This window comes from Camelus ferus, chromosome 9 (genome assembly GCF_009834535.1).
Source record: "Camelus ferus isolate YT-003-E chromosome 9, BCGSAC_Cfer_1.0, whole genome shotgun sequence".
Classification (NCBI taxonomy): domain Eukaryota; kingdom Metazoa; phylum Chordata; class Mammalia; order Artiodactyla; family Camelidae; genus Camelus; species Camelus ferus.
In genome coordinates this window covers 75,898,151-75,909,618 of record NC_045704.1, presented here as the reverse complement: position 1 = coordinate 75,909,618, position 11,468 = coordinate 75,898,151, and the positions used below count along the sequence as shown (strand labels likewise).

The following is an 11,468-nucleotide window of genomic DNA, read 5'->3' as shown; positions in this document are numbered from 1 at the left end:
GATTGCACTGGGAAGATCTGTAAACCCAACAGAATTTTGAGTTACTTTAATTTCTGGAAGTTGAACAAAGGACAGAATGTTGTGCTACATGCATGTTTCTGCAAAATAAACAAATGATATCGGTAAACAGAGGAACAATTTCAAATCATAATGTGAAAGTTGACTGATTCATATGTGATCATTCCCATCATTAATATTTACCACCACCAGGTAGCAAGCGCCAAACACTAGTGTACACTGACACAAGTTAAATGCAGCTAGCCAAAGAGGAGTGTATCACACTCTGCATTCATACCCTCTTGGCTCTGTTCAGCCATATGCTCTATGTCCTGGAAATGGTATTAAGGCTTCTCCCCATCTTTGTGCATTTTGCTTTGTCTCTGTAACTTTTCCTCATGCTCTCCCGTCAAGCTGTCTTATTTACTGCAGTGTTTATTTACTAGGAGTAACATCTTTTTTAACTGCTACTATTTTTATTAGAATTAGTGTTCCTAGTGCTCCTAGTTACAAAGCTGCATAGGTTTTGATGGTCCACCCAACCTAATTTGTCCTTAAGTTTGTTATTTTTTAGTGCACAGTATTGCAGAATGTGAAGGATTTTTACAAATACGTATCTCATATGATTGTAGGAATACCTGTAGAGCATTTAAAAATGTGTGGGGAGGACTTCTTTCCATCCCGCTTTCCTTTTTCTGTCCTTCCTTTTCTTGCAGGGGACAGCCCAGAGAAAGAGGAACTCCCCCTCATCCCACCCCCACAGCTCTCTATATTCTAAATTTCTGTTATAAGTGATTGTTTTTTGGAGCTAAAAATCTATCCAACTGAAATCTTCACAAGCCTTTCCCCAAAGTTATTATTATCAGCGATGAATTTAATTATCAAAGCTCCCCAAGGAGCACAATTCCAGTGCTGTTGATGCCTCAGTTTTTATTAAAATTCTCTTTGTGTTTAGTTAGGCCCAGATTCTTTGTTTCAAATGTCTTTTCCTACAAGCATGTATGATATTTTGAGAAATAGTCTCATTATGTCATCTTGCTCCTTATCATCACTTTAGACTATCCTGACACAGGTTTGGAAGAGGTTTGGTAATCTACAATCCTACTGTTGTAGTTAAGGTGCAGTTAGGGCTTGTTCTAGGCTTACAAAGAGTTGGAGAACATTCGAGGTTTCCTCAAGATTGTCTACATGTCTGTTTGCTACAATTCAGAAATCTTGATTCTACAAAGTGTAAAATGCTGCAGGTTGGCTAAAGGATAAGATCCAGTCAGCTATCCACCCACATTAACAATGCCCAATACCACATTCCATAGTAAATTTTTTTCCTCTGGCCTCTTCTCTAACTTCCTCACCCTCAGAAATCCTGCAGGCATTCCAGAAAGTATTTTAATGCCAAAAAAGTATTAGAAGAGAAGATACATAAATTCTGGAAAAAAAATTAATATTATGAGAGGGATAAATCAAGAAAAAAGTTGGGTTATGGAAATGAAGGCAGATATAAAGCTAAAAAAAACTAAGTAAAGCACAAGTGAGTCATAAAGTTGGCCCAGCTTTCTAGCAGCCAGTATGAGAGGGCCCTCTACCCACTGCACTGTGTCTGTTAGCTGAAAGAAACCAGTTATATCGACGACACATTTATTTGGGGAGTTAACACCACAGAGAGATTTTTCTCTGAGGAGCTCATAATCTGTGATAAGGTGTATTTTTGCACTTGGGTGAAATTTTGAGAATGAAGTTCCTAAGAGGGCTGGCTTCTCATCCTTGCTTCAGGAGAGGTAAAATTTCATTGGAATGAAATTGTTCCAGGCTAAACAATAAATGCAGATTACTGATGTAGGTAATTCTGTTCCTCTGCTGAACCCAGTTTTCTGAGTAGGATTTGCTTATGTATCATAGAACTTAATTGTTATATAGCCGGTGTTTATTAAATCATTAAATGAATGACCACTTGTTTGGATGTGTGCTCTTCGGCACCAAGTACCAAGGAGAATGGCAGTTTGTCTACCTTTGCTACTGTGTTGAGGATTCAGTTTCCTGGGAAACTGCCACATTTGATGAGCTATGTTAGGGAAATGGGAACAGGGATACTGATGAGTGGCTAGTATTTGTCAACCTACTGATCCTGTATACTGAAGGTAGCTCTTGGAGGCCTATGAGACAGATCTCCAATGAGACTTCTTAAAACTAAGGGGTTATCTGAGGTTAGGAAATGAAAGACGTGTTCAGTTGTCAAGAATTAGCTATGTAACCTTAAGCAAATCCTTCACAAATCTGTGTAACTCTTTTTCCTAGTATGTAAAGATAATTACCTGCCCTCCCTAACACCTACACCACCCCAGTCTTTTGCCCATTATTTTTAATTTATTTTACTTTCTGGTTTATCATGTGAATATACCTATTTGGAGGCAGAAACTATGTTTTAATGGTTTGTAACCTAAGTGCTTATCACAATGACTATTGTATACTCAATAAAATGTCCACTTGTCCAGTGAGTTAACAGAAATACTTGGAAAGTTTCAGTGCTAAATAAATGTAGGCTGTTGGGAGAAAGCAGACAGAACTTCACTAAGTTTTTCTCTCCTTATGGTTGGCAGTTCCTTCCTGAGGCCCAAGTGGCCCTGAACAATCAATACCAGTTCACACAGAGCTCGGATAGTGCTGGGATGTTGGATGCGTCTCACAATCTCATCCTTCTGGAAGTGTCCTCACTTCAAAGGGCTTGAGCTTCCTTTGGGTCACGTGGTGTCCAGTGTCACATATTGCTCGTCATATACAGCCATGCTGATACTGTCAAACAAAACCTGTAAAAAGAAAAAAAAAATCAAAATGTAGACTATTTATCCTGTAGCACATTTTCAATGTGTCCACCTGCTCCAGGTCCTGCATATTAGAACAGCTACGAGTTACCGAGATCTTAACGCACTAGGCACTGTGTGCTTATATGTATTAACTTATTGTATCCTCTCATTTCTATGAGGCAGGTAGGATTACTATCCCATTTGCATGAGAGCACTGGAGAGAAAACAGAGGTTAAGTATTTTGCCCACAGTTTAAGAGTGATGCAGCCTAGGTTCCAGTGTGACCTGTCTGGATTGAGTCCAAGCTTTTAACCACTATGCCATGTTGCTCTAGACTAACTGCTTTAGGTATATTTTTATAATTCATCTTATTTTTGAGAAAACAGTAAAAATAAGAATTTTCATTCTAATTATGACATACTCACCTTTTACTTCTGTAGTTACCCAGTTTTAACTGGTGTGCTTTGTGTGGTTATACTGGTAGTGGGAACTCTACAGATTCATATATTTATAAAACATGTTTAAAAAATGGAATTTGGTAGAAGGCTTTCATGTATTCAAACAGCAATGGGATTACTGTAGGAAGTTAAACACCAGAAATCTACTCAAAACTGTATACTAAAATACTAAATAAATGTTCAACTTAAAATACAGTTGATCCTAACAGAAGGAACTAATTTATTCCTCTAGCTTAAACCAGGCCTAGTTTGCTATGACTGTACTATTTACATAGGCTAATCTTAACATCACCATGGTGACAACTATAAATATATTACTTACTATTCAAGGATCTTGTAAAGTGGATGATTTTGTACATGTTTCCCTTCATAATGGCAGATTTTATTGTACTGATACCAAGTTTTAGCAAATTAGTCATAATACTTAAGTATTTTGATAAGCAAAATAAAGAAGAAAACTCAGTTATAATAAACATTTCTATGTTAGAGTACTTCAGAAGACCAGTTTTTCACATCTATTTTCTACTAGCATGAAGAAACCATACATTAAGAATAGGTGAATTACCCTGAAGCTATATTCTGTAGGGACTGTTTTTAAGAACTAACAATATTAAAAAGGCGAAACCATTATAATTCAAACAGTACTCAAGACTCTTACTTCATCTGTAAAAACAGAGAGAATGCCAATGCTTTATTTGCCACGGGGATAAGGAGGGAAACATTGGTAAAATTAATTTGATAACATGACTCACACTTCATTACAAATTATTTTCCTAAATTCACAACTTTTTCACATTTAGCTGAGCTAAAAAGAAAAAAAGAAACATACTAAAAAAAAATTTTAGTTGATGTAAGTAGGCCAAATCACATGATCCCTCTAAATGAGAGGTTAATTTTCAAGCTGGGAAAATATTTTCCTTAATTTATGAGCTTAAATAATTCACCCATGGTGCTAAATAAGATCTTGGGTCAGGCTCAGAAGAAATCTCTACCAGCCTGTTTTAAAGAAGTACACAAAAATTTTATTGTGGAAAATACATGAAATGTTCTCTTGATTAAATCTTAATAGTAAAGACAAGAATTAAAAAATCCATACTACTTCGTGTCTTTCAGGCCTTTTTCTCCTAATGTTATCTTCTAGATTTCTTAGGTATGCTGCACCATTACACAGGAAGTTTATCGCACTTAATGGAGTACTGTGTTCACCAACTTCAGCACCCTAAGGAAGTACCAAGTGTTATTTAAACTTCCTGCTCATTCTCCTCCCTCAGGTCACCAGTAGTAAAATTTATTTAAAGAACAATGAGGAAGAAGTACTGTGGCCTAGAGGCGCCTGGGAAGGAACAGAATTCAGAGAATGAGCTCTAGAGAGGTATTAGTCATACTGGAAATTTATGGGATCTAACTGTAAACCCCTTTACCCTCTTCCTGGCTTCAGACTTTGGGTGTGAGGTGTCAGGGATGTGCAAGGAGCCTTCATAAGCTGACATTTTCTTCCCTTTTTTCTTTCCTGCATGAAACTAAAGGGAAACACAAGTGCTTGGTACCACGTGCTTTAGAGGCTTAAGGGACCATTAATAAACACGCTGTTTCGATCGTTGCGGGGGAGAGGAATCACTTTTTAATAAATACCGCCAGAAGACTCTCCTGGAAGGGAGACTGAAGTTACTCTCCCTCCCCAGGTGCCCTGAGGGAAAAGGGAGACGGAAGATAAGGCCCCCTACTTGCTCGTGAGATCTCCCTTTCTCCTCCGACCCCCCTCCACCTCTACCGCGCAGGTCTGGCCGACTCGGGAGGTAGCTGGGAGAAAAGGCCATGCTCAGTCCTCCATGGCAAAGTCTTTGGTCTTTTCCTCCTGGTCGCCCACTTTGTAGCGCAGCAGCACGCGCAGGTGACGGTGGTTGTCCTGGGAGGGCAGCAGCGTGATCTCTCCGGAAATGTCCGTATCTTGTTCCACTTGCACAGGCTCATTCAAGTAGAGGAGTGCCTGCTTCCAGTGCGTGACCGGGTGAAAAGGCGAGGTGGACAGCACAAGGGGCTTCTCAGAGTCCCCTCTGGGGAAGGTCACCTGGAACCAGATGGCAAAACCGTGCATGTGAGCCGAGCCGTAGCTGCTGAAGCGGAAGCGCCCGCCCACCCCGGCCTCCAGCTCCTGCTCCAGACCCGCGCGGGCCAGCTCCAGCTGAGCAAAGCACTGCGGTCGGGCCAGCACGTCCTCGCCGGACAGGCCTTGCACCACGATTTCTGAGTGGCCCATGAGGCAGCGCGTAGCGAAGCTCTCCAGGCAGCTCATGTCCACACCGTAGAGCTGCTTCATCTGGCTCCAGAAGCTCAGGCGCAACTCCAGCATCTGGTCGCTGATGGGCGCCACGAAGAGCTCGGCGGAAGCCGGCAGGAGAAGACCGCCCTCCTTCAGCCACTTGGTCCGCGCGTGGAGCACAGAGCTCAGCATAGACTCGTGCAGGAGTCCGTAGCCCATCCACTCGCTCACGATGGCATCCACCTGCTCCGGCAACTCCACCGTCTCCACCGGCCCCGGCAGGATGTGCACCCGGTCCTCCAGCCCATTGAGCCGCACCACCTCCCGGGCCTGCTGCCAGATGTCGCTGGCCTCCACCGCGTACACGCGCCGGGCCCCGGCCTGGGCACAGAAGATGCTGAGAATGCCGGTGCCGGCGCCCACGTCCAGTACGGTCTTGCCCCGCAGCGCTGCCCAGTTTCGCAGGATGCCTAGGCGGTAGGCGTCCGTGCGGACGCGGTCGGCAATCATCTCCTCGTGGACCGATACGTCCGAGTAGCACTGGTAGTACAGCTGGTCCCGCTCCCGCCTACTCCTCCGGGGTCGCGGCACAGCCGCCTCCCGCTCTCCGCCATCTTCCTCTTCGGCTCCCTCCCCTCCTTCGCCGCCGCCGCCCCCCGACTCATGCTTTCTTTTCTTGGGCTGCGACATCTTGGCGGCTCGGGCCGGCTCCCGGCGGGCGTTGCGCGACACGGCGCGGGCTCCAGGAAGCGGGGGCTTCTGGGACTTGTAGTGCGCGCTCGGGCTTCCCACTTGGGCGCGGACGCCGGCCGGATGCCGCCGATCTGTCCTGAACTCCTCCACTTGCTTCTTCGGAGTCCCGGAATCCCTTTCCCACCCTCGGCTCCTACATTTTATGATTCTTTACGTTCCCCCTCCTTCCCTTAGATCCTCAGTTCTCTCTCTGCTTTCATTCCCTTCCTGAAGTGGACACGCCCACTTAAAACTATTGTCTGCTCAACTCCCAGGTTTTCTTTATTACACCGAATTCTCTGGGCGGCACCGTTCACACACTACCGCCTCACCTGAACGGGTGCGGCTCTTAAAGCTCTCCAGACGTGGAGATTTAGAAATTGCACTACGTGTTTTTCTTCCCCGTTTTCGGGTGGAATTAGAATGCAGGGGAAGTGTAAATGGAACAAAGTAAAAATCTAACGTTGTATAAAGCCTTGGTTCTGATTCCAGTGAGACCACAAATTAATAGAATGATTAGGGCAAGTTATAGAACTGCTCTTGCCTTCAGTTACCGCACCATTCACCCACCAGCAACAAGGAATTTCATTGCAGTTAAAACATTACAATTTGGTCTCTCTTGCAGGAGAATGGTTACTTGGCTCTTAGTCCTGCTCTGGTAATTGTGTGGATCATTCAAGAGTTAAATCTCGGAAAGGTTCAGACCAAGAAGCAGTTGAAAAGCAACAGTTGTGTGATTACAGTTAAACCCATTGCCAGGTTATTCAGGTAACCAATCTCCCCCACACCCCCAGAAGTAACCGAATCTTTCTTCCCTCGTGATCACTTTTCCACTGCAATTCATTTTTTCCTGTGTGTCTCCTTGTCTGGGCAAGATTGGTACTCCCCTCTTTCCCTTCCATTTTCCTTTCAGTCAATTATCAGCTGTTAATTTCTTCCCTCTTGGTTGTTCATGATAGAAATAAAATACATTTAAAAATACATGTGATGTCTATATGGGTATTTCTGTTCTTCTCAAGTAAGGTGAGAAAATATTTTCTCCCAGCTTAAGAAAAAAGATAATCACATGAAGAAAGGTGACTCTTATTTTCTTGTAATCTCAAACTATGTTTAACCAATGGGCCTGTATTCCTTATCTGGGGGGAAAAGTTCCTTCACCCCGTTGTCTCTATTAATCTGTCATTTAATGAAAATAGGCTTATTGACCTGACATCCTCAGCTGTACTTCTAACTCAGGACCCTCAATTCTAGCTGCTCATTAGAATCCTCTGTGGAAGACTTAAAAAATACCTATGCCTGTGTCCCACCTCAAACCAGTTAAATCAGAACCACTCCAGTGGAGCCTGCACATATAGTTATAAAAGCTACCCAGGGAATTTGTGCAGCCAGGATGAGAACTGTTTCACTAAAATGATCTTAGTTAAATCTTGCTTTATTTATTTTTGTTGGGTAAACTATCTTTTTTCAGTGCCCTGGGTTCAACCATTTAAAGATAAAAATCCTCACAGTAGTTCCTCTCTGCCTAGTTTTAAGAAAATAGCGGTCCAGAGCGGGACATGGGATCAGAGTCTTAAGTGTGACCACTTTAATATATTAATTCTAGGCTTACTCAGGGTATATTGCTCCCATTCTTCCCGCCATCAAAATCTTTGCCCTTCCCTTTTAAATGCATTCACTCCTCTACCCAATTTTCACTTCACTTACTTTGATCTCTTTTAAAGAAATTCTGAATATAAGTTTTGTTGGTTCTACCTCCAAAATATATCTGAGTCCATCTTCTTTTCTCCTTCTCCACTGCCTCCACCCTAGTCCAATTTTCCGTCTTTCCTTGTGTGGAAATCAGTCTCCAAAGAGATCTCTCTGCTGCTAAATCATACCCCTATCTAATCCATTTTTCACAGAGCTACAAAAATAAGCTTTTAAAAATCTAAACTGGACCGTGTCATTCTCCAGTAACTTCTTATTCCTGTTACTGGAACAATCCAGTAACTTCACGTAACTTCCCATCTCATCTTGTACTGCTCTTCCCAACTCCTCTTTGGGCCCAAGGTATACTGACCTTTAATGATACCTTTTTCCTGTCTTAGGTCTTCAGTTATGCTCTTACAGGCCCTGGAAAATTGTTTTTCTTCTTAGCACTTTACTTCAGTGGCTCCTCAACTGTCAGGTCTCAAATATTACTCCTAAGAAAGTCCTTCCCTGGCTACTTTAAATACTATTTTCTAACCCAAGATGTCATTTATTTCCTTCATAGCTGAATGTACATAATTTATTTGTCTATTTATTTTCTGTAAAATATAAACTCCAGGAGACTTGGACTTCTGTTTCCTGGCTATTGTAGTTCCCAGCACTAGAACAGAGCCTGGCCAGTCAATGAAGACTGATGTGGAAACAAATTGCTATTCAGAGAGGAAGGAAAAGAGAGTTTGGCTTTTTGTAGTTCAGTATGACAGTTTGACTCTGGGAAACTCTGGGGGTAAATCCAGATACAGGTCAAATTTAAGATGCTCCCAGATGTGAAATTATTTCATTTCCAAACTTTCTTAACCCTTTTAGATAGAATAATGGTAAGCCCTAACTATTGGCCAGATTAGAGAAAAAATGGCCTGTGCCACTGTCCCTTCTAGTACTCGGCTTGATATATAGAGAGATTTCTTTACTTATCTTTTCTACCACACTGAGTTGTTTTAAGTAAGAGAGGGACCAGATCATAGTCCTCTGAGCGTTGCAGCTCAGCAGCAAACCAGTTGGATGGGAGAAGTTTTCCAACTGTGCTGGCAGAGTGTTCTTTGTGTTTTCATTTCAGTGGTCTGCTCACTATTTATATTCAATGAACAAACATAATGTTTTTCAAACAAATGGATCTTGAAATTGATTTAATACACTTTCACTAGCATTAAAAAAAAGAAGTAGAAGAAATAGAATAGAAAATAGCAAACGCATAAAATGAGTATAGGTGAGTATTATTTCATAAAACTTGTTGCAGTTAAGTGTACTAAATGTATATTGCTATGGGTTATAGTTAAAAGTTTGAAATCCATAGTTTACTGTTCTCCAAAATCAATGTGAACTTTGACAGTTCTGTACCTTTGCTTTGAGTGTGGAACTCCTTTGTCCTGTCGCTCATCTTTTTAGATAATGCTCAGATGTTAACAATTTTTTGTAGCTTTTTCAACCAGTGCCCTGATAACACTTATATGTAACTCTTTTTTCATTTATCCCATTTTACCAGAACTATTTATACATCTGGCTTTTCCGTGCCAGAGGTGGGACATTTGAACACCAAGATTTTTTGTTTTTCACTTTTCTATTGAGAATCTAGCTTGTTGTACTAAAATCTGAACCATTTCCACATTCCAGATTGGGTCCTGAGTATACACAGGGTCACAGATGTGTTTTGTATGACTGGGAGAACCATGATCAATTTCTGCATCACTCTCATGTATTTATCCATTCATCCATTTATTTATCATTCTGGACTAATACTCTGCACTAAGTATTCCAGAAACAGGGAACATATCAATAAACAAAAAGACAAAAGTCCTTACTCCCAAGGAGCTTGTATTTTAGGGTTAGTGTTATATTATCTATTATTATGGGTTTTTTTTTAACTTAAGCAAACTGTTATACCACTTCTAACTCCCAACTTTTCTTTCCTGTATTATTTTATCTCAGATTCTGATGTGATTTCTTCCTACAGATACTTATTTCTAACTTTCTTTCCTCTTTAATTTGAAGGTCTGTTGTTTAAAATGTATTTTAAAGCCTAGTATAGGAATTGATGATAGTTCCTTCAGGATTTCAAGAACTAATTGTAATTCTCAAAGTGTATGTTGGAGAATTGGTAAAAGAACAATGACATGAAAAATGTTATAAATATCTCTTTGATATGAATATTCATTAAATGATTTAGTTCTTTCCTTGCTATAGTTACGTGGAAGCTGCCAGCATAGAAAGAGGCACTTCTGTCAAAAAAAAAAATCCTTTATGGAAAATGAAGACAAAAGGTGGTGATTTTTGTATTTAAACAAATTAGAACGTCTAACATGAAAAGCCCAGGTTTATGTTACTCTCTTGATGTGTATAGTGTCTTTTAGATCCATGGTGTATTGGCCCAACTATTAAACCTAATACTAAAACAGATGAATAGCAAATTCATAGTTCCCTGATGATATTATTATGAGTAGTTGTAATTCTTTTAAAAAATGTGTGTATTGAATTGTTTAGGTAGTGACAACAGGGATATTATGAACTTAATCCATAATTAGCAATTTGGTTTAAATTTATTGAGCCCTCTTAGTGTATTGAATGTAGCATTTAACAATTCCAAGTGTAAATATTGGTTATGAGATTTTAACAATTTCTGCTATAAATCAGGCCACTGTAATGAAAATAGTACAGAAAAATAGGAATGTAAATTATAAAAGTAATGTATCAGTGCATCTGTGGAAGTAAGTATTTGCTCACCTGCCCCAGGGGTAATAAGCAGCATGTAGTTTAATGAAAATCAGGCATTAAGGTTAATGATTGTTACTTAATAAGATGTTTTTCTTTCTTTTTTCTTTTGTGAAAACCTTTAATATGAAAGGAAGCCAATCAAATTCTTCAATCAGATTCTTATATTCTGATAGCATTTTGCTACCGAGGCATTTGAACTGCCCTTTTGATTAGTTCAAAATTAACCGATGGGGGATTTCAACTACATATGTTAAATAATGTTTCAGCTGGAGAAAATAGGTCCAGGTAAAAAGACCAAGGGTGTGTTCCTACTGAAACTTGATAAATATTGTAAAATATTTGCGAATTAGTCTATGTCTCAGAGAACTATGGGTGTAGCTCTTGGCATGGGGAGATGATTGGATCAGATAAATCAGAAACAAAGTTTTGAACAAGCTGTACACCATATTTGACCTGAAGATTTTAATACAGCCCAGTTTACCTTACTCACCCTTAAGTTTCTAAACCCTACCAAGTAAAAATAAAAAAAAAAAAAAACCCAAATTGTGGCTACTTTTTAAGTCTGGGTCCAAGAAGAAAAGAGTCCTGGAAGAAAGCCAAACTGAGTGAAGCCTAAATGAACCCAGTAGACGGCAGCTCTCATGTAATGGAAGCAAGAAACAAAAACTTTTGTTGTGAGCCGCTGAGCTGTTGGAATTACTTGTTACTGCAGCAAAAACAAAGCTGATTAATACAAATATACATATGAAATGAGTGATCATTATA

General features: G+C 40.4%; 1 protein-coding gene across 1 annotated transcript; it reads right to left on the bottom strand.

Moving 5' to 3' along the window:
• Positions 1–392: 392 nt before the first annotated feature.
• PRMT6 (protein arginine methyltransferase 6) lies at positions 393–6,235 on the bottom strand. The gene is made up of 2 exons (XM_014568414.2): positions 4,978–6,235; positions 393–2,798 (listed from the first exon to the last, which is right to left on the bottom strand). Exon 1 carries the CDS (start codon positions 6,201–6,203, stop codon positions 5,073–5,075), a length of 1,131 nt encoding a protein of 376 aa, XP_014423900.1. The 5' UTR covers positions 6,204–6,235; the 3' UTR covers positions 393–2,798; positions 4,978–5,072.
• Between the last annotated feature and the right edge of the window lie 5,233 nt (positions 6,236–11,468).